Source organism: Ictidomys tridecemlineatus, chromosome 9 (genome assembly GCF_052094955.1).
Source record: "Ictidomys tridecemlineatus isolate mIctTri1 chromosome 9, mIctTri1.hap1, whole genome shotgun sequence".
In the NCBI taxonomy this organism is placed as follows: domain Eukaryota; kingdom Metazoa; phylum Chordata; class Mammalia; order Rodentia; family Sciuridae; genus Ictidomys; species Ictidomys tridecemlineatus.
The window spans coordinates 128,537,818-128,559,301 of record NC_135485.1 but is presented as its reverse complement, the minus strand read 5'-3'; the positions used below and the strand labels follow the sequence as shown (position 1 = coordinate 128,559,301).

At 45.5% G+C, this 21,484-nt stretch overlaps 1 protein-coding gene across 9 annotated transcripts in view; it reads right to left on the bottom strand.

Moving 5' to 3' along the window:
• The window catches only part of Znf827 (zinc finger protein 827), a 162,791-nt gene that overhangs the window by 107,299 nt on the left and 34,008 nt on the right, over positions 1–21,484 (bottom strand). For all 9 annotated transcript variants that reach the window (XR_013426139.1, XM_078022066.1, XM_078022065.1 and 6 more), the window contains exons 3-4: positions 13,175–13,347; positions 7,226–7,706 (exon numbers count right to left, since the gene is read on the bottom strand). Coding sequence is in view for 8 of the 9 variants with exons in the window: in XM_078022066.1 (XP_077878192.1) it covers positions 7,226–7,706; positions 13,175–13,347 (654 nt within the window). In the remaining variant the exon portion in view is untranslated. The remainder of the gene's footprint in view (positions 1–7,225; positions 7,707–13,174; positions 13,348–21,484) is intronic.

Genomic DNA, 21,484 nt, shown 5'->3' with positions numbered 1-21,484 from the left:
CTGATGCGTGGTTTGCTGTGGACTAGGAAATGGCCACAGTGATTCCCTCCCAGGAGGCTTACCCCTGTGCAGGGCGACTTTAATGGTGCTCCATAGACCAAATGACCAGAACCCTGGAATAACACTGGAGAAGACAGAAGAGGGAAAGTGGTGGGGGGTTGGGGGTCTACACCCCAGCAAAGCTAAAGGCTGTGACTTTTTGTCCAGAGTGGTGGAGAGCTGGTACTCAGCAGAAGGCAGGCAGTCAGGGACATCCCCAGATGCAGGAGGTATTTGAAGAACGGTCCATCAGAAATGCTTTGGAGGACTGGGGGGGGGGGCAGGGGGGGTGCTGGGCTGGGGGGATCTGGAGGGGCAAGCTATCTAGGTGAAGTGAAGGCTGCCCAGGAAAAGATGAATCGTCCACGCATTCTGAAGATACAAAGAATTTAACCAGATTAGTGACTAAAAGCACATGCATTAGAAATGATGCCATGATTCGAAGCCAAGGAAAATAAACAGTGAAGCAGACGGAGGTCAAAAGACAGTTTGCTCAACTGAGAAATAAAAATTAGGTAATAGCTAATTAAGTGGTCATGAGCCAAGCCTTTGCAGCTAGGCAGAGCTGAATCTTTGCTCTGTTTCTTGTGGCCGAAACCTTAAAGTCTCAGCTTCCTCATCTATAAAATAGGTTTAATACTTCTGACCCTAAGGGGCTGTGGTGGGGTTCAAGAGAAAAACTGCATGAAGTGGTTGTGGTTGGCACAGGGCCTGGCTCACTGCAAACACATCTGATGAACGGTGGCGCATACAACAGCAAGTTCAAGTGGTGACAATGACAACAGCAGTAAATAGAAGAAAATCCGCTTCTGTGAGGAGGACGACAATGATTTAGTTTTAATTTTACAGCAATGATGGACCCTGATAAGCTTTCTCAAGGGTCTGTCGGGATCAAACATCATGCTGGTGGCTCTTTTAGGAGGAGGCACGCTGTCTGCAGTCCAGTGAGGAAAGCAAGCTCTGGATTCCAGTCATGAGGCGTTTCCACGGACTCCGAGTCTTGGATCCCTCATCCACACGCTCATTGGGACACGACGTATTTGAAAATACCCTTGTACCGTAACAGTCTATGCAAAGGGAAGTGGGCCTCACTATTAGTACTCTCTGTGTTCTAAAATACTCCCTGCTATGGTTTAGATGTGAGGTGTCCCCCAAAAGCTCGTGTGTGAGACAATGCAAGAAAGTTTAGGGGTGAATGGTTAAGTTATGAGAACCTTAACCTAATTAATGCATTAGTCCACTCAGACGGATTAACTGGGTGCTAACTGTAGGCGGTATGGTGTGGTTGGAGAAATGGGTCCTTGGGGGCGTGCCTCGGAGCCTATATTTTCCCTGGTGAGGCAGCTCAGTCCCTCTCTGCTTCCCAACTGTCAAGTGCTCAGCTGCTTTCCTCTTCCACACCTTTCTGCCATGATGCTTTGCCTCACCTCAAGCCCAGAGCAATGAGGTCAGTCATCTGTGGGCTGAGAACTCCGAAAAGATGAGCCCCAAATAAACTCTTCCTCTTCTAAAACTGTTCTTGTCAGGTCTTTTGGTCACAGCAGCAAAAAAAAAAAAAAAAAAAAAAAGCTGACTAAAACACTCCCTGGGCTGGAGAGGAGGCTCTGCGGTAGAGCACTTGCCTAGCCATATCCGTCACCACACACACACACACACACACACACACACACACACACACACACACAAAATACAAATGCTGGAAATATCTGCCATATAACAGACAGAGGATCCATGCGAGAGGTTCTGGCTAACCCCACAACAAACAAGAAGAGCAGAGAATAGAGCCAACTTCCTATTTTGCTGCTTCTTTACCTTGTAATTGAAGGTCCAGACAGCGCAGGGAAGGAAATGCTGGAACCAAGGCTGCCTGGATTAAAATACCGGTCTGGCCCTTTATTAGCTGTTTGAAATTGGGCAAGACTCAACCTCTGTTTCTTAGTTTCATCCTCTGTAAAATGGCAATACTAATGCTATGGGATGGCTGTGAGGCTCCAGGGGTTAAACGGCACAGAGTAAGCATTACAGAAGGTAAGTATAATAAGCAATGAGTATGTATCTCCAAGCCTCCGTCCATGCAAGTCTTGACACCTGTGTGTCACTCTAGGTCCCCTTATAATCCTGTCTGCCCCCTTCTGTGACTCAAATCGGCCTCATGGACTAGCAAGTCATGAGAAACAGGAGTCACACTCTCCTTCTCTCCTATGAATCACTCCAGGGTTTCACAAAGGGCATTCAGGCCACTTGCATGTAGAAGGCCCCCCAAGCAGCTGCTCCCACGAGGAATTTGAGTCACATGATTGGCGAGTGCCCATCACGAGGAAAGCAAGACAGGGCTAAAAAGAAGAGCCAAGACCAAGATGCAGGGAGGGGGGGGGTTCAAAAATAGACCCAGTGTGGAGTGCACACCCAGGCACTGGGGAGAGCCCGGGGGCACTGGCTCTGGGGTTCCGGCTGTAACTGGCACAAGGATGAAGGCTTGTTTGTTAAGATGCTTCACAGAAAGCCAATCAGAGCCGCCATGCAGAGGGAACCACTTGGTTCAGTGGGCATCTCCCAACCTTCCTTCTGCAGCCAGGGAACTGCCACTTACACATAAGCCATATTGTGACCGCAGACGTATAAAACTGTGTGAAATGATTGGGGGCTGCAGAGCAAAAGCCTGTGGGAAGCCCCAAGGTATGACCCAAACACTTTTATCATCACCTCTTCACTGACACATGAAAACCTTTGCTCTTTCATGGCTGAGTTGCCAATAAATTAGAAACAATTTAGCCTGTACCCATTTACTCGTGAACCACCTCCATGAGGCTAAAAGTAAGTTACCACTTTAAAAAGTCCATCTCTCCTAGTTAAAATTATTTTGGTCTCAATTTTACGAAATTAATATGATGTGGGAGACGGTACAAAAATTTTCTCTGGTTTCCAAATTAAAAATAGTTGAAATGACTTATATCTTTTATTTTGGAAAATCAGGGACAAAAAGATACTCCCTGCCAACAAGAGAGGTGCCAAGTTTCTGTCAACTGCTTGGTTATAATTTGGAGAGTTAGAATTAAGTTTTATATCTTGAAAAGTGCCGTTTGCAGAAAGAGAAATGATGTTAGGCGGTTGCAGACAACTTTGAATTGGGCTTCTAATCACGATACTCCCAGCTCCTTGATGTCCCCAGATAGAGACTTTTGAGATTTTCAAACTGGACAGTCCCCGGTCATGGGGCCTCACCAGGAAAAACATGGGGCTCAATGAATATGACTCAGCCCCAGGTCTCTCCTTCATGCCAACCTTGGCCTCTAAAGAAATAAATGCCTCAGGCCTATCTTACATCCCCATGTCCCTCTTCATGGACTGGATGGAACACGGGGAAGAGACCTATATTCAGAAAGTCCAGAGCTGTGCTGAAACATACTGCACTGGGTACCAAGTTTATACTCCCTGTCAGCGGTTCCCACTCCTAGCGGCATGTTAGAATCATTTGAAGATTGTAAAGAAAATGCCAATGTCTAGGGCTTATTTCAGACCAATTAAATCATAATTTCTGGGCCCTGGCATTTTACAAAAACTCCCCAGGTAAGTCTAGCGTGCAGCAGAGGTTAAGAACTGCTGCTGGCCATGAGAGACAAGAACAGGCTCAGCAGGAATTAAGCACCCAATGGTTTGTGAGCACTCCTCCCCAGATCACCTCCAGGCCTGTGGCCCCTGAATCATTTGTTCTATCACACAGTGATTTGCATGTGTCTTCTGGCTTCCACAAAAGTTCTATTTGGACATGTAGGACCTTAGCCCTCTAAGCCCTACTGCCCAGTTCCAAATTCCACCGAAGCCTATAAAACACTTTCCACCCACCCAGGAAGCCAGCAGAAGGGGCCACCCCCTACTTTCCGTTAATCAACGGTGATGCTGAGCCCAGGATGCCTGATTCTAGGGAGCAATAGTCACCTCAAAGGAGCAGGGAATGTTCAGTGAGCTCGGAGGGAAGAACAGCGATGGTTGGGAGAAGGGCTTTTTATTTCACAGTTGAAATCTGCCCACAGGGGTGAGGGTAGAAGGATGCAGAACCCGTTTAACACATCATTCCATCCAGCGACTCTGAATCTCACTGGGCTCCATTCAGACATCTTTATGCTTATTTTTAATCAAAGGAGCAAGAAAGACTCTCCTTAATAACCAGGCAAGAAAGCATCAAGTGTTTTCTCTCTCTCTTTTGGAAACAAGTAGGTGTCTACACGCTTGAATTTGTCACTGTGCTCCAGTTTTGCAGACAGCGATCTGGCTGGCACAAAGACTCCCAGACTCAGTGCCCACAAACAGCTGCACCCTATGGTATCAGCAGGTGCACGGACAGAGCCCAGCGAGAAAATTCCCTGCAAGAACAATGGCACCGTTATAATGCCAAGGGACAGGGCCTGAGCCTCACTACTTGTTCACTCCATCCGAGGACAGGAAGAGCTAGAAACTCAGCCTCAGCTCCCTGGGATTTTGGCCTTTTGGTCCCTGGATCATATCCAGATAGAGCCAGGTAGAGCCCCTCAGGGGGAGCAGCTATATCAATTCTAGGGTCCAACCAACCAGACAGTGAAATTTAAAAAAAAAAAAAAAAAACTGAAGAAAATGTAGTCTTTTCCTTTTAACATATCTTCTCCTCCCGTGGGTCGCATTGCCACAGTCACCAAGTTTACATTTACATCCAAATATGCACACACAAAAAATTACTGATGCATCTCACTCCCTGGTGACTTTATAACAGGTTGCTAGGTAACAGTGCATACAAGTCAGGTTTCAGGACCTCTAGTAAGCCACCATAAAATAGCTGCATGGGCCTTTTGCATAAATAGTGTGCATTTGTTATCTGTTTTCTTATGCCAATTGATCAGTAGGTAAATACTCTGACTGCCAAACTGTAAACAACTCCCCATCAATAGCTGGCTGAAACAGCGGATCACAATAGAAGACACAGTGCTTCACCCCAACCTTCCAACTGGCTGCTTCTCCCCTCAGTCTCTGCTATTTGCAGCACTGGCTCAGGCAGCCACCACCCTCTCTCAGGCTTCCAGAGACTGGAGCTAATTACACCCCATGCCTGATGGGGGGCACTGGGAGCTGAGCCCAGCAGGAGTCGCGTTATCATGCACCAGGGTTCCATCCACAGATCAAACCTTCCCGCCTCCCTCCTCATCTTCCTCCAGATTTAAAAAATTCCCTGGAGTCAAGGGGTGAAGGGAATAACACCATACTGAGAGTTTTTCGCTCTCTCCCTACCTCCTTTGCCTCTGTCTGTTAAGTACAGAAACGACCACCACTCCAAGCTATGCTAAATGAATTTGTCCTTGGAGTTGCTTCCCTCAGGACTGTACTAAAAAAGTTCAAAAAAGGAGGCCCTTCTGCTACCATAGACGAGACCCTGGAGGAAGAGCCAGGTTCCCTTACAGGTGACAAAGGGGAAACTGGAAACACGTGTTTTCCCACGTGATCAAGGAATTTTAAATATAAATCTCAAAGTCTAGATAATCACATTTTCCCTGAGATTGGGATGGGAGAGGGAGAGGGCCAGGTGAGAAGAGCGGAGACCCCACACTGCATCAACGACTCCATTAGATGCAACTAGTTCCTGTAGCTTGGCCCCTCCCGCTCCCCCTTCCCCACCCCACTCCGTTAATTTCTGGGATTCTCATTTTCTATCCCCCGTCCCGACTCACTCCTTCCAACTGCTGAGGGGCAAAGATCTGGGGTTAAGGGGACATTCTGAAAGACCTGACTGAAGTGCCACCGAGCAAAGGGACTTTGGAGTGAAGCTGAGCCTCTCATTCACCTGGCGATGACATTTAGTGAAACGCGACTCTCAGTCCACTTAAAGGAAGGCGGTGACCAATTATTCTCCATTTAAAGGGTATTGTCAATCTCCAAAGAGCTGAAATGGCATTTGGAAATCATCCTGGGGACTGCCACCTTCACTGAACGACAGGACCGATTCTCAACCGACCTTTCCCCACCCTCTACAACTCCTTTAAAATTTCAAATTGTACTTTTTAAAATGTAATGAGGATCAGCACGGTCCCACAACGCGTCTTATCATTCCAAAAAAAAAAGAGTTGGGAGAAAAGAAAAAAAATCTAACATTTCTCCACCCCTGTTCAACTTCGCTGCTAAATCAAACACATGGGGAAAAAAATGACCAAAAAAGAGTCACGTGTAATTTGATGGTAATGAAAAGTGATATCAATTGATAAGAATACATTTTCATAATTTTTACATTATCTTCTTTTAAAAGGGGATCACAATGGTAGGAACAGAATGTTGTTTAAAAACAAAAAAAACTTTTTAAAAAATTCCACTTTATATGAGGTACCTGAAAGAGCCAAGTTCATAGAGATGAAAGTAAAATCGTGGTCACCAGGGGCTGGAGGGAGGACTTAGGGGGACTAATTGTGGATTGGATATAGAACTTCAGCTGGGGAAGATAAAGTTCTAGAGACCAACAGTGGTGGCAGGTACACCAGAAGGTGAAGGTACGGAACGCCACCGAACCGCACACCTGAAAAATGGTTAAAAAGGTAAATCTGATGTAATTTCACCCCAATAAAATGAAAAACTTTACACACACACACACAAACATAACCCACCCACAACATCCTGAAGAAAAATCATACAGATGATCTTTCTCATTTGCTCAAATTGCAGAAGTGTAACTCCTCATAGTGGTCTGCCAATGTGTGTCCTTTCAAATTAAGACGGTAAAGAACTTGAAAAATACAAAATGAGGTATTCCATATGCAAGTACTTTGAAGAACCCAGGGCAGAAAGAGATACGTCAAACAGGGGCCCAAGGTGGCACAAAGCAAGGGGCACAAACCTGGCTCATCCTGTGACCTTTCCCACTACCCCCCCCCCCACAGTGAGAATCCCCAAAGGGTCAAAACCAGAAGGAAATCAAAGATCCCTGTGGTTCTGAGACCCAAACCAAAGCCACGCCTACTTCCAAACGATTGCCAAAAAAAAAAAAAAAAGAGAGAGAAGAAGAAAAAAAAAAGGGGGGGGAGAAAGTCAAGGAAAATTTATGAAAGTGCAGACTCTCAGACTTGCGGGGAGCCTTGTGATCCTGCCAGCTTATTTTACAGATGAAAATACTGGTAGAGAAAGAAAGCGAGACAGAGAGACAGAGGGGAGAGAGAACACAACCCTAGTCAAGTACCTGACAGCTTCATGAGAAAATCAGACGCCATCTTAACAGAGATGTCCTGGCTGAACAATGCTGCCGCACTGTTGGCCACATACTCGGAGGGGTCTTTCAGCTTTGAGTGGTTGGCGGGCCTGTCGGCGGCACTCAGGGTAAAGGAGGCGGGCAGGCCGTTATCTTCCTTGGGTTCCTCCTTCACCAGCAAAGGCGAGACGCCAGCCCCACCCTGGCTAGTCCTCTCTGGAGTGTTAGACGTCATCACGGTCCCCACTAGCTCTGTCCCTCCTCCTTCCCTTTGCTGCCCCAGGCAGCCACTGTCACTGAGGTGGGGAGATCCCTTGACATCTGGGTCTGAGGTCTCCTCCTTCACCTTGGCCTCTGTCCTCAGGAAGTGCTGGTGGCAGCGCATGTGGAGTTTCAGGCTGAAGTGGCGAGAGGAAGTGAAAGGGCATAGCTGGCACTGGAAGGTCTCTCCCCGGTCCTGGTGTTGGTGAACCTGACGGAGAAGCAAGAAGAGTGAGCTCGGCGCCCTGCGTTCAGGGAGGGTGCCCGCCATGCATCCACACGCCCCATCCACGACACCCAGCACAGGCCCCCCAGGGAAGAAGACAACCACAGGAGCACTTCATGAGTGCTCCGGGTCATGAGGTCGATCCCCCAACACAAAGCAGGTCCACCAGGGTAAGAGTCCATTATCAGATCTGCCTGCCAATGGACGCAGCGCCGGGCAGAAACCGCCTGATAGTTCAGTCGTCTGTTCAAGGTTGCTATCTTTCGAGAAAAATATTACAAACCCAGCACAAGGTCAACTTATATAACTATTAGTTAGGGGTCAAAAGAGGTAACCTGTCAAGTAATTCTTCTCACAATAATACTTTGCATGTACCCAATTACGGTCACCCAGAGAATTAGCTATGTTTTGCAAACATAATCTCAATTTTCAAAAACGCTGCTCTTAGGTAAATGAAGCATGTAGGAAATTGATACCTCCTGGGTATTCCCATTTCATAGACAGGGAAATGGAGACCCCCCAGAAGAAGTGGCTTGAGCAAAAATTACATAGGAAGAAAGGAAAGCAGGAGAAAAATCAAGGTCTGCCCCTCACCAAACATTCTGAGCAAGAGGAAACCGGTTTTTCCAAACGTGGTTATAATATCGCGCTCTAGATTCTGCTGTCGCAGGGAGAGAAGGCAGACTTTTAAACGCAGTTCCAGTCTTGCGTGCACGCGATACCTGTAAAACTGGGAGAAACTTTTTCTTCCTTCCTGTCACTACCAAATTTAGTGCTTGAAAAAGTGAGGAAATCATTGCACTGGCCCGAGCCAGGCTTTGAGCTGGCAGGTGCTCATAAGCTTGTAACTTCCCCATTCATCTCTGCCAATGCACTTCAGTGCTGACCTGCTACACGCTGCTATTTCAGGACTGGCCCTCCCTGGAGTAGAAACTGCCAATTGTGTAGATTTGGGCCAAATGATTTGGGGAATCGTGGGATCTGGACAAACAAGAATGTCAGTAACTGGAATTCAAAATCCAAACAAAACTGACCCTGTGTCGTTCAGGGGTGACCCGAGGGGGACTTGAACCCTGGTCTGCGCTGAGGTTAAAGGCCCGTTCCTTAACTTGCTGCACCACCTGGGCCCTCTGTGTGGGTCTCCTTTCCAAGAGACCAAGTTTTACTACAGCTGTTTATGCCTTCTGAATGCAATCCAAAAGCATTCTTCACCAGCCAAAACATACTTTTAAATAATGTTAAGTGACCAACAAAAGCAAAGAAATTAAAAGTTAATGGTGAGATCCTGTTGCTACAGCACCCCACTGTGGCTTTCTGAAAAAAACAACAGAAGAGATTCTGGGTCCCCCAAAGCCTGAGTTCATCAACAGAAACAACCATAAAAACTTCAGTTGCGGCCAAAAGGCTCCCCTCTGCCCAGGCAGAGGGCAGAGGTGGGGAAACACCCTGACCGACCGCCCTGGCTCTTCACACCGCCGCTCTCTCTTCTTTCCAGACAAAGGGATTTCATTTCTCATTTACTTTCTCACAGAATCCAGAAGATTCCCCAGCAGTTCTTCCACCAGATTCCTACAGGGACAGGCACCTTGGGGGCCTTGGGTCACAGCGCCGCCCCCCCCCCCCCCCCCCGGGGCTCCTGACAGGTGCTGCCAAAGGCATGCCCGGAACCAGGTGATAAAGGTCACCCAGAGGAAGGCTCCCTGTGAGGGCCATGCAGGGGGGCGGATTCCGTTTCAGAGGTGCCCTTGCATCTCCTGACTCCAGAGAGCACAGAAGCTAATCCAAGAACAGAAGCTCCGGAAGCAGCTTCTGGAAGAAGGAAAAGGACAGAACAAGAGCCCAGGTTCCAAGACAGAAAGGAAGCCCTGGCTGAAAGGCATCTGTGTGCAGTTGTTCACGTGGCTTTCCCACTAAAGCCTGGCCTTGTGTTTAGTGGTGGAAAAATGAGTGCAAGTGAGAAGGAGGAACAGTGTGGGGCTGACTTGCACTTATGACTGCATTTGAGCTACACCTTCCCAATGGGACGAGAGCTCACGTGCGGCCTTTGAGAGAAGCACGTATCCTCCTGTGGCCTTCTCTCCAACAGAAGAGCACTTTTCTATCACCGTTTTATTCTCTTTAGCCTAAGGCTGGCTTGAAAGGCCCTCTTAGTCGGCTAATGCGAAGAAATGCTCATCTAAAGCATGCCATTCTCTCCAGAATCACTCACTCCCTGGTCCCTGGCCACCAACAGTTCCTAGACGTCATCAGAACCAGCCCTTGGTAGCAGTGAGATGCCTGGGGGGGTGGTATTTCAGAGCTTGCAGAAACTCTGGGAAATGTACAGTCCATCCATCCCCGAGGGGACTGGGCCAGGCAGGCGAGGGTCTTCCTGGGGACTCACAGCAGACCGAGGAGGGGCAGAGGGCAGCGCCCCGCCTCTGGTCCAGCTTCCTGCCATTACTTCATTAGGGTTCTCTATCCTGGCAGCCCTTCTCGCCTTTTCTGCTCACTTTTAGCTTATGAATTTCACATTGAATTCCTGTATGCTCACTCATCCAGGGAAGTTGTAAAAGACTTAATGGAAATCTAAGATAACCCCGAGGAAGCTGGAGGCATTTACAAGCCCCTGCTGCCGTTGGTCCTAAAAACATTTGCACAGTATATCCTGGAAGAAAGGTGGCTTACCAAAAAAAAAAGTGGCACCTAGTAGGCCCACACCTAATAGTAAGTACTGTACCTGTCAAACAGAGAAAGCAGAACTCTATTTTTCTTAATTAAATTTGTAGAATCAATATAGAAGATCATGCACGGGAATTATAACGGTTATTTCTGGGTGGAGAGATGAATGGCTAATTTCATCTTATTTTTCAGTTTTTCTAAAGGCTCATTACTGAAGACAGGTCACCAAGAGAGAAAAGCAATAGGATTTATTCTAGAGCAATTTCTTATACCATCTCATTCATTATTTCTAAATGTAAACATTAATATGCACACAGGCGGATTTGGGATAATGATTATTAGCTACATTTACTGAAGGTCTCTTCTCCAGGCTGGGTACTGTATTAAGTGCTCTCTGTGTATTATCTCATTTAACTCATAACAACCTCATGGGAGAGGCAGCATGATTATTATCTCCATTAGTGGAAACAGGTTTTAAGAGGTTATGTGAGTCTTCCAAACTCTTGCAGCTCCTAAGACATCTCGAAGTGAGACTTTTTTCTTTCCTGAACCCACAGTTTGAGGTCTTGATCTTTGACTACAGTGTTCCCGCTTTTTAGAGCAAAATTCATTTTAGCAGATACATCATACATCCATATTTACAGTTTCTGAAGAATGCAGCAGAGGCTACCTACGCATAAGACCACAGCCTTTACATTTCTGTTAGACTAGATTTGTAAAATTGGGCAATGTTAAAGTATGTCTAATCAAAATAAAACCATGATCTCTTTGATTTAAAAAAAAAAAAAAAAAAAAAAAACTAAGTAAAGACCCATAAGGGAGGTGGCGAGGCTGGAAAAGAACGTACACCTTTGATGAAATTAAACTTGCATGATCCCTTTCTCACGCTTCCCTTATCAAAAGCTCAAGTCAGAGCTCAACAGGTTAGGACACCAGGAGTTTGAATAAAGTAGTAATTTCACACAACTGCTTTATTGTACTGGTTATTGATTTGTTCTGAAAGCATTCCAAGACCCCACGACCCGCAGAGCCCTGGCAGCTCTCATCTGTAACACTGTCATGGCCATGAGTCTGTGTCATCAAGGCACCCAACTCATCTCCCTGTAGTTTCAGGGTCAGCAGTTGCTGCTATTGAAAACCCAGCTTTTTTTCCCCCCTGGGTTTATAAATAGGTTGTTTTAAGTGACCCTGAGCTGAAACCAAGCTTACAAGGTGTCAGGCTAGATGCAAGTTTGCTGCTCACTGAAGCTGTAAATTCGCCGGGCCTGATTTCTAAACACAGCTAAGGAGGCAGTAACTAAAACAAGTTTTTTTTTTTTGTTGCAAAGGCAGTTCCTTTGAAGTCTCATCTTGCTAATGAAATCCAATTTGGCAGGTTTCAAAGATGGGCTTTTCCTTTGGGGAGAGGTGATCGAGGATGAGGAGGGTTAGAGCCATAACCCGAGTAAACACAGGGAAATCCAACCCACCCGAGCCCCTGGTTAAGTGAATTCTGAAGATGAAGGGCACACTACTCCCAGGAGAAGAAGGCAAATGATAGAAAACAAATCACATCATGGATTTAATTGGTTTTTTTTTTTTTTTTAATCTTCTAAGCTATTTCCTAAAGTCAATAGAAGTTTTGTTCCATCACACTCTTTCAAGAGCTACAGTTCAGAACGGGGATTACTGATCTATTCCGAAGGCTCAGACTACAAGATTTCGAAATAAGCAAATATCTTAATTACATACATACACTGGGCTTATTTCAGGAAGGGAGACGGCTTGTAAATAATGTCAACAGTTGAGCCCTACTGAAAATATCAGTGAAATATCACTGTCATTATTAAGATGTTCAGTGGCAGTTATTAAAATTAAGTTACTGCCACTGAGATTTATTTAATTTTAATAACTGCCACTGACCGTTGCTGTGTCAGACATGTTGCCGCTATCACCTCCTTCAATCCTGATGACAGCTCTTCCAGACAAGCACCATAGCTCCCATTGAACAGATGGGAAAATTGAAAGCCTAAGGAATAACTTGCTCAAAGCCACGTGGCAGGAAAGTTGCATAATAAGACTGAAATTCACATCTATCAAATTCAAAAGCTCATGCTTGAAGTTGAATCAAAACGTAGAATCAGTGAGGTCTTCTAAGAAGATTTCTCCATGACCAGGTTTCCCCCCTCAAGTCGCATAAGGGATTCTAGTCAATTCTCTACATGCTTATGACAGACTTGAGCTTTCCAGGGGTTTGGGACATCGAAAATAATGTCCTCCACCGACAGCCTCACAGAGGCCACTCGGTCTTGTCAGCATTGGTCCCTTAGCAAAATAAGATAAAAACCCAGGTGCCTTTCAGTGTCCTGACACCTACAAGGGAGCTCTTCTGGGTTTGCACAGGTCTCTCCAGGAGGCAGGCGGGCCCCGGAGACCTGTCTTTGGTGCTCAGGCCCAGTAGCTCTTGCTGGACTCCACCTTTCCTGCTTTTTCCCAGTTCCTCCTCCCAACAGCCCCAGAAATGCGTCACCACGCAAGGCCCAGTGAAGCTGTTGTTCCTCCATAAGAAAGGACAGCTCTACGCTACATTTGTTATCTGCCTACTGAAGAGTCTGCCTTAAGCTCCTGGCTGTAAAGTGCACTGGCACTGGTGGTTGTAAAGAGACCCTTCTCAAGGGTCCTCATTTGTGTTGAATTCTACCTGCTACGCTGAGCACCGTCTCCGGCCACAGCAGCCTCCTGCCCTAGACTGTGTGCAGGGACCCTGGCGGCACCTGCCTCTCTCTGGGGTCCCACTGCCGCAGGTGGCTTACCTTCATGTGGGATTTGAGATTGTCCTTGCGAGCACACCGGAATGGGCAGAGCGGACACTGATGACTTTTTAAACCTGTGTGGATCACCATGTGCCGCTTCCAGTAACTCTTCCTTTTTATAACCAAACCGCAAATCGGACACTGGAAAGGCTTCCCGCTTTCCTCTTCTGAGGCTTGGAGGAAGGAGAGAAAAGGAACGTCAGGGAAAACAAGTAGGCACATCGAACCTGGCACCCATGCCCATGTGCTGCTGCATAAAAAGCACAAAAAATGACCTAGGGTTTTTTTTTTTTTTTCCCCCTTTGATGATTCCCAGATTTTACCCTTGGGCACATTTTGTGACTGCTTTGCTTCAGGTAGAAACCCATGTTCACCTAGTCACTTCTGCCTGGGTCCCACTGGCCCAACTCTGACCATCCGGACTGAGGAGTCTCCCGGGCGAGGGCCATCCCTCGCTTAGGAGGGCCTTGCGAGACCTGCGACCTGCTGGCTCAGGGCCCTCCATGCCCCCTCGGCCACCATCGAAGGCTGAATTCAGGGCTTTCGTTTCCTGAAGTTAACCAACAAGTGAGTCCCCTCCTAGTTCCCTGATATGGGTGAGAACTACAGACAGACCCAATGGGACAGAGAACAAGGCTCTGGTCCTCTGAAAACCAAACAGCTATCATCAACCTCACAGGCTGAACTCCAGTGGAGACAGATTTTCGGATCCCCACTGCTGACTTGTTTAGCGGTGGCTTGTGCAGATAGATGCTGCTGCCAATTTAGCCATCAGGGGGCCCCGAGGTCAGGGCTTTTCGTCCTCTTATTTCTGTCCCTCTGGTGGCTACTGACAATGCGAGCCGTCTTCCTCTGCTCTGGACTGGGCCTCACTGTCTGCTTTGGGAAGAGCCACAGTAGGCCACCACAAATGTTTCCATTTTTCAAGAAAGCGAACACACCGGCTCCCCCTCCAAGCAAAGCTCGGATCATCTCTTCCGCCCCAGCCCCACGAGGAGGCTCTCTGCTGCGACTGTGGACTCACACCAACCTTGTGACGAGGAGACTCGGGAATGACACCACGGAGAGCTGAAGGCTCCGCTGTTCCTTTCTAAAATCATGAGGAATCCGAAATATTTCCAAACCAGAGAAACATTTTTTTAAAAAAAGTAAAATAAACCACACGAAGCCATTTAAAATGAACTGATCTCCATCTAATGTGGTAACATGTCCGAGATATTAGGGTCAGAGGATAAAGCGAGACACAAAACCACATGTCCAAGGTGAGCCTATGTTTATTCTCTAAAAAAAGAGAAACCAATTGCTGCTGGAACCATCGGGTAAAAGATTAATAGGGAACTTATTTATTTATTTTTGGAACTGGGGGTTGAAGTGGGTGCTTAACCACTGAACCACATCCCCAGACCTTTTTATTTTTTTGTTTTGAGATGGTAAGTTAATGCTCTGTTGCCCGGGTTGGTCTTGAACTTGCCGTCCTCCTTTTCTTAGCCTCCTGCAGGGAGAGCAGTGCATGCCACCCCACCGGGCTGACAGGGAACATGCTAAAGGGTGGATCAAACAACACTCAGCACCACTAGAAATGAGACAGGCACTGTGTGCCTCCTGATAGGCCATCGATGAAGTATTCCTATAAAAAAATTAATTAAGCCTCTAATCAGCAGTTTACCAGAAATACATGTTAAAAAATAGTAATAATAAGTTAAACCCACCCAGGGAATCGGCCCAATCCAGAATGTGGGAATTCCTCAGGGGAAATGACCCAATTTCTTCAATATGTAAATGGCATTTTAAAAAGGGAAGGGATTACGGACTTGAAAAAGTCTTAAGGGATAATATATAAGACAAAGGAAAGGTGGGAGATTTATCTGGATCCCATTTAAACAACGCAATGGTTAAGAAAAGACATTTTTGAGATTGTGGAGGAAATCTCGATCACTGCCTGGTGTTCCGTAATACCATGCAGCCACCGTAGATCCCGTTCGATGTGACAGTGGCAAGGTGGTTATTTTTTCCAAGTCCTTATCTTTTGGAGATATAAAAATATGAAAGTATTTACAAGCCAACGGACATGGTATCTGGGACTTGCTTTGAAATATCTGGGTAAGAAAATAACAAAGAGGGAGTGGAAAAATCGGCATGAATAAATGAAGCAAAAAAATGACATCCACGTATCCACGCATGAACGTTTTCTGGAAGTGCACCCAAGTTACTGCGGTAGGATCGTGGATGAAAGGGCAGTTTGGGGTGGAAACCTGCATTTTTCTCTTTCTATCCTTCTGTGCTGTTTGAATTTTTAAATGCACACCTCACTTTCTAAATTTTAAAAAGGAAACATCCCAAGTGTCTACTTTAAGATAATCTCACACACTTATTGAGTCAATTGACTTTCTACTCTACATGCAAAGGGCCACTTGAAGTGGACGGGAGTCCTGGAAGATTCTGGAATAAAGTTATGGAATTCAAGAAATGCGGTTTTACCGAGAGATGGGTACAGGCCACACTGGTTAGTTTCACGGAGCCATTTGAAGAATCCTGTGACTAAACCTGTGCCCTTCAGGCCTGTATGGTCCGGCTCCTTGCAACGTGTCCGCTGTGGGTACTTCCTTGCTCGAATGGGGTGGGGTGGGACTGAGGTGCCCTTTCACTGGGGGGAAATGCGCTTGTGCAGGCCTGGGGTAAGCATCCTTGCTCTCGGTCGACAGTGCCCATCCGTCTTCTGCCCCGTAGACTTTTCTCTTTCTTCCCTTCATTTTTATTTCTCCATCCTGACATCTTGGTCGCAAGCCCTCCGGCTGAACAACAGATCTGAGAGAAAGGCCCGCACCAGGACCCTAGGTGAGAAAACGGTCCTTCAACACAGGGAAAAGAATGACCGAGATGCCAGTTTGGGGTTGGAAGGACATCAAAGAGAAGGAGATACCAACAGGCTGCTCCTGGTCCCCAACTTCAGGAGGTATTTCCCACTGACCCTAGGCTGCCTAATTTTACAGAACTACCTAGGAGAGGGGGGGAAAAAAACCGAGATGTCCTCCACTAGTCAGAGACTGAATGGCACACCAGAGGAAAGCCATAAGAAGACATAATCTAGAAGAACAAATATGTCTAGATGGCAGGGTCCCCTACCACCTTGCCTTGCCTAATACGACCAATGTGCTTCCTAGTCTCTCGGACACCTTCCCAGGCACCACCCTAATCAACGACTTTATATTTCAAGTGTTATGCTAGAGTATGCTACATTAAATCCTGCATATTAGTATTTCATATAAATCCATTTCATTTTGGAGCTAGGCTTCCTTAGTCTTAATTAATACCAGAATATGTATGAATTGTGCACGAATTATGGTGTCCTTGGGTTGACTGGGAGAAAAATTAGAATCCTCACAATAAGAATAAATGCAACAAATGTGGCCAAACAGTTACACTCCTGTAACTGGAAGGTCTAACTGATCACGGCAGCATAGGAAGAAAATAGAAGCTAAATGGCAAAAGTCAATAGAAGACAAAGACTGATTTTCAAATTTGGCCAGTAATCTCCCCTAGTAACATTTACATTTTTATTTATTCAAGGAGGAAATGTCACATTTTAGTAGGACATCCTCCATGTGTACCTGATGTTAACTACTTCGGAGCAGGAGGAAGCAGGAATGCGTTCTATTTCCTAGGCCAGACTATTTTCAGGGAACTGAGAGCTATAAATTTTCACTCTGATTTAGAGCTCGGGGAGATATGGTCACTTCCTCACGATGAACCATGCATTCTTGGGGCAATGGGACTGAAATGTTCGTGATTTTACCTAGTTGACAACAGCCTGATAAACAGCTTCTCTTCTTCTTCTTACTAACTAGTTAGTAACCGTGCAAACAAAACTAAATTCCACCAAGTGCTAATAGACCCAGTGGGAGCGAGAGCTGCTAATTTGCTCCTTTGGATAAACCCCGTTCTCTTTATAGGCAATCATATTATTGGAATAAAAGAGATAATGAATGTATATAAAACGCCTGTCACATGGTAAATGGAAGCTCTTGGTAGTGGCAATTGTTGCACTGATAGCAATGACTATAAACTCTAGGTGTACCCTCCAAAGCAGAAAACTCATCCCCAGAGCAGATGCAAATTGAAACAACTGACAGCACATAAAAAACACGCAGCTCCAGGCCCGGCCCGCCATGGTAATAAAGGAATGGGAGTCCATTGTGCTGCCAGGAGAGGGTCTCACTCAGCCTAGACAAACTCCTGATGGCCCAATTCAGCTCAGCAGGGATAAAAGAGATGGAAGAGATGGAAGGGCAGAGGAAGAAGGAGGAGAGGGCCGTGGCTGGGGCAGGGACTTACCTTACCTTTGTGTTTCCAGCAACGTTAACAGTGCCAGGTCTGACACAGGTTCCCCCTGGTCAGTGTCGTTGGCTGTGATGAGACCATATGGAAAGGGCTGGGCTGAGGGGGCCAAGTAAAGCCCCAGGTGGGAGTGGAAGGGAGATGTGCAGGAGGTGCCAGGAAGTCCCAGTGGACCAGTGTAGCCCCTGGGCGGATGCCTCTCCCACAGCAGGCCAACACCTGGCCTGAATGGATGGACAGGTGAGCAGGCGGATCTTGTACTCAGGCCTCAGCCATCTCCAGAAATGAACTCGGAACAGCTGATGTTAATAGTGGACAGTGTGGACTATATCTTTAATAGAGGACGTGATACATGCTCAACTATCCGCCATGGACAAGTTCTGCCCAAAGCAGAGGTGACCTTGTGGGAGGCTTGATCGGGAACTTTAAGAAGCCACACATTTCAATTCAAAAATAGAAAAAAAAATGTTTGTTTTGAGTTAATAGACAATTAGGTTAGGAAACAAGCAGTAAGTAATTGCAAGGTGTGTTTAAAAAAAAAAAAAGGAGGAGGAGGAGGAGGAAGAGGAGGAGGAGGAGAGGAATCTTAGAGATAATTCCAAACCAGCCCAATTTACAGATGAGGAAACTAAACTGCGGTAGTATGTTTAAAATTTTTCTGCAAGTGACCTAGTGGCAGGGCTAGGATTAGAGCCAATCTCTACATTTCCAATTGGGTTTTCTACCCTATTGTCTAAATATAAGTCCACAAAACAACAAGAACAAACTTTGATAGGACTAAAAAAATATTGTTAATCATGGAGAGTTTTAGTCGCTTAGGTATTTTCTAAACAAATGTCATTGTTCTATAGACTTTGAAATCAAACTTTCTCTGGGTAAATGTTATGTGGCAATTTGCAGAAAGTCAAGAGCCTTTGCAAGTGAGTAAATCTGCATACAGACCTGGCCACACACACAGAAGTTCAAGATGCCAGCTGACCTTGTAAGTGCATAATCCATGCATCATTACCATCTCCACTTCAGACTTTCAACACCACTGGTGCACATCTGTGTAGGATAACCTATCTTCCCTTCTAATAATATGCATGGATATTATTAAGGATACAAGTAATATTATTTCTAATAATATACATGGGTATTATAGTGAATAGAAACAATATTATTTCTAATAATATACATCTTCTAGTGGAATTTCTTGGGCGTATATCTCAAATGCTATTTCAGGTCAACAAAAAGCAAAATCGTGTTAGCAAAGGATATCAATGGGTGTACCTGCTGTTATTCATGCTGCCATTATCAATGCATACTCTAGCAAGTATTCAACAAAACTAAGGTACAAGTCTGATATTGACAATCAGCCTAAGTTTAAATCTTTAGGGGAATGTCACGGAGATTAATGACAGTTCTGAATCTTGGTTAAAAAGTGAATTTGTAGACGTTCATATATGTGATCACAGATTAAGGCTATAATAAGCATGGATGAAAATATCAGGAGAGGTCATCTCCTGCTCTGAACTTTCTATGCTCCTGCAATAATTTTAATCACATCCCATAAATATGAAAGGAAACAGAATCCGGAACACTCTTATGCATTGACCCAGGAAACAGTTTCAGCTCTCTACTGTGTGAGACCAAGTTGCGTGTAAGTACATATATAAATTTCATTCGGGACCATGGGGTGTTCTGGAGACCCTCTCTCTGAAACTCTCCCTGGTATTTCTTTAACTAGGAGCTTGGCACCCGGGACTCTTGTTGGCCTTCTACAAGAAACTTTGTCTTGAAAATAAAAACCATTTATTTTATTCTTAGCTGCAACAGAACAGTAGCTTCAAAGAGAATTGAGTCAATGTGTGACATTTATCTTTATAGCAAACAGACATCATTTTCCCTCCATCGTGTCCCCTTTCAGAGAAGCAGTGTAGCATGTGCTGGGGGGTGCAGGGTCACATGAAAGAATCCTCCTGCTCCAGTGTCACATCTCTGTAGCGGGGTGGAAAGGCTACCGAGTGGTGGACTCTTAAGGAATTAAATACACCATGACTCGGCAACAACAAAATCCTGTTCAAAAAAGAAGAATAAGGCCAGACCTAAAAGACACTTTTTTTTTTTTTTTTCATGGTTTGGACTTCCCTCGACCTAAAGAAGGTCAAAGCAATGCTGGTGTCTAAATTACTCAAGACAGGATCATCTTCTCTGGTGCACAGCTCTTTGAGCTCTTTGGAACTCTAGAATCAACTTTATACGCTCTTTTTGCAACATTTTGGGAGACAGCTTTTAAAAAATTAAAAACCAAAATCAGGAGGGTGTGTATTTTATTTTTGTGGCTTTATATTTGTGTGTGGCCAGGAGGTGAAGGTGGAAAGCGTATTATCTGTTTATTTAAGTCATTAGGCAACAGAAACTCTTTCCCTGCTATGAGAAGTCAGCCCACCTATTTTGAATTAAGATTTCTTTCTAAAATGCAGAGAAAAAAAATAATACTAGTGAGAAATGTTTAAAAACAGGGCTGTCTGTTTGCTATAAAGATAAATGTCACACATTAACTCAATTCTCTTTGAACCATACTCTCATAATCCTTCTTAGGTAAAGTCGGAGTCCTATTGGAATCTAGTTCCCAGGTTGCCCTGAGATCAACAGTATAGTGTGGAAGCTGGCGGGGTGCAGAGTGGGAGCCGGGAGATACGGGGATGGAGAAAACCGTCTACCCCCTTTCCCTTCTACTCCGCAGACTGCAAAATCAGTGATCATGAGGATCAAGTCTCTCATGGTGAAAAGATAAATAAAATCACTCGATGGATTCCTTAACTCACCATCAAGCTGGGCTGCTGAGGAGCAATGACATTCACCTTAACTGTAAGAGCTCCCTGGGGCCAGTCCATCCAAGAAAGACGCAGAACCTGGGCTGAGGATGTGTCCACATGGACGCAGAACAATTTCAAGGGCCTCGTGGTTTTGAATCTTTCCTCTTGAATGAGTTTTTTTTAAAAATGAAAGATTCTTTTTTAATGTAATTACTCCACGGATGGAGCTGTTTCATGGGGTCTTGGAGTGTGCACAGATGGAGCTGTTTCACGGGGTCTTGGAGTGTGCACAGAGACATGGGGAAACAGGGCTGGGGGGCTGGGCAGGGGTCACTCGGCAGGGGTCATCCAGCCCAAATCTGAGGAGTCCCTTTCCCTCTTCTTTTGACTTGAACATTTTGAACATTCACTGAGATATTAAGTGTTTCGGCAAAAGAATCAATTCAGTAAAAAGAAGAGGGGGAAAAAAATGATCTTTCTAAGATCTCCCAGGTTAAATTCTGCTGAGAAGACCTTGGAGATGTTGGCCTGGGCTAAGTGCATCTAAATTAAAAAGGGAAAACATGTTTTTTACCCTCGGGTGCACATCCTCCAACAAAACAAACAAACCAAAAGCTTGTGACCCCTTTCTCCTCTTTACATGCTTCTAATCATTTGGGTGAAAAAGTTACATTTCACAGCCACTGCTGGCTAATCCAGAGACCACTTTAAAATAACAAAGCCGCTATAAGTTGGCCTTCAGGAGACATGGTTTTATCACTCACTTCTTTCCAAGCCTCTAGTCAACTAAGTTTATTATTAAATTTGTATAAGCTTTTCCAAGTAACTAGTGTCCAGACAAAACTGTATTGCAAAGAGCATTCATACATTTATGCAATGAGTGGAATCAGAGAACATACACAGAGCCTTCCTTCTCTCCGCCACTCTAAATAAAATTTCTATAAACCCGGAGTGATGTGTTCCACTGCAGCATTACCCAGCTCCCTCTCCTCTTCTTGTTTCCTGACTGTATCCATGTTTCTCCTCCTTTCACCAGATGGCAGGTGAGAAGTTACAAGAAATGAAACTCAGAATTGATAAACATTTCGAGGTTTTTATGGACACTTCTGAAACTCGGGAGGGAATGGTGTGCATCAATGGAGTCATCCAGGTCCCAGATACCCATTGTCTTAGT